Below are 1,758 nucleotides of genomic sequence, written 5' to 3'. Positions count from 1 at the left end.
ATTTGGACATCTGAGCAACTCTAGGTAAAAAAGACAAATCGGGTCGCGTGAACAGTAAACTTTTTTACAAACCCTGATTTTGTCTTTTTTGCAGAGAGCTACTCAACTGTCCAAATGAGTTGAAATTTAGAATAAACCTCACGCATCAAATTAAAAAAGTATTTGTTTGGTTTTTTTCTTCGGCGCGGGTGCAGCTGAGCCGGGGAGCATAAACCCCGGGTCCGACATATATATACTCTGTATAGCATCATTCATCCACAGTCATAGCTCGTCTCTCAGGTACACCACACACACCGTTCCTCTCTTCTCTTGCGCTCTGCTCTCTTGCACTAGCTAGCTAGCTCAGCCAGCGGTGCGCTCCGGCCATCTCCATGTCCCTCATCACCGATGACCCTGACCGCGCCCCGAGGGACTGCACGGCGGCCAGGCGCCACCAATCCGGTAGGCGCCGGCGGCGGCTGCTGATCGTGGCGGCGTCAGCGGTGGCGTTGCTGCTGGCCCTGGCCATCATACTCTGGCTCACACTCCGCCCTTCCAGCCCGCGGTTCAGGCTGCTGACCGCCACCGCCTCCACGAACGCCACCGGGGGCATGGGCACCGTCCTGCTGGTCGCGTCCCTCGTCGCGCACAACCCCAACGCGCACGCCCTCGCGCTCTACGACGGCCTCCGGGCGCGCGCATCCTACGCGGGACTCCAGCTCGCCGCCGCCGCGCCGATCCCGCCGTTCCAGCAGGCCCAGGGCGACGTCAAGCTCTCCGCCACGCTCTTGTCGTCCTCGGCTGCGGAGGAAACGATGGCGGGCGAGCGGTCGCCAGCGCTGCTGACGCTGCGCCTGGAGGGGCGGCTCCGGTGGAAGGTGGCTGTCTGGGTGTCCGGCAGCCGCACCCTCGCTGCCGAGTGTGTCGCCGCTGCCGTATCGCCGTCTCAGCTCAGGGCCGTCGTCGTGCAGGACTGCCAGTGCGCCACCACCATCGAATGAAGAAATCTGGACACCGATTATATCTGCATGTATAGGTGGATTTTATTTTTTGCGGTTGATGTATAGGTGGATTATTAAACTACTTTGCCATTAGTCGTGTGCTCAATTATACTAGTACTACTTCCTCTACGTTCTTGTACTTACTGTACTCAGTACGTAGTTAATTAGGAAAAGATGGACGATACGTGCATGCAATCAGGTGCAAATGGTTGCGTGCCTTCTCTCGCATATGTCTTTTAAAACAACTCCCCATATATTAATAATTAATTAAAACATTATTACAGTCCTTCGTTACAGCAAATGCAGAAGTAGACCGTCAAATCTATTATCAAAATTAAATTGAGCAATTTCATGTGTCATCATATTGGTCTGCCTAATGATTTTAGACAACATAAAACTATGGAGAAGCTTGATGATGCCAAGCTTTTCCTTTTTCAGATCAACGAGCATGGATTTATCAGGACTTCATTTGCAAGGAAAGAAACCATAAGATTGTGCAATCAATTTTCAAAAATAATAGCCGTGTGAAGAGAAATAGCGATATAAAATTTAGCCAGGCATGCCCGAAGCTCTGCTTCTTTTTCATCGAAACACAACCCAATAAAGTCCCAAGATGAGATGCATCTCGAGAAGACTTCCTAGCCACCACACCAATGCTTGTTACACTTATGTTCTCCACAAAGCTAACGTCAACATTGATATTGATATGGTTAGAAGGGGGCGGCCGCCACACCACTTGATTCCCCAAAGCGGTAGTAATTGGTGTAAACCTAGCCAC

At 51.4% G+C, this 1,758-nt stretch overlaps 1 protein-coding gene across 1 annotated transcript; it reads left to right on the top strand.

The window, feature by feature from the left end:
* Positions 1-273: 273 nt before the first annotated feature.
* On the top strand, positions 274-1,263 carry LOC123169250 (NDR1/HIN1-like protein 26). Its single transcript, XM_044587085.1, has one exon. It carries the CDS (start codon positions 372-374, stop codon positions 978-980), a length of 609 nt encoding a protein of 202 aa, XP_044443020.1. The 5' UTR covers positions 274-371; the 3' UTR covers positions 981-1,263.
* The last annotated feature ends 495 nt before the right edge of the window (positions 1,264-1,758 follow it).

Source organism: Triticum aestivum, chromosome 7D (assembly GCF_018294505.1).
Source record: "Triticum aestivum cultivar Chinese Spring chromosome 7D, IWGSC CS RefSeq v2.1, whole genome shotgun sequence".
Lineage (NCBI taxonomy): Eukaryota > Viridiplantae > Streptophyta > Magnoliopsida > Poales > Poaceae > Triticum > Triticum aestivum.
The sequence above is the reverse complement of the archived record's forward strand: the minus strand, read 5'-3'. Positions and strand labels throughout refer to the sequence as shown.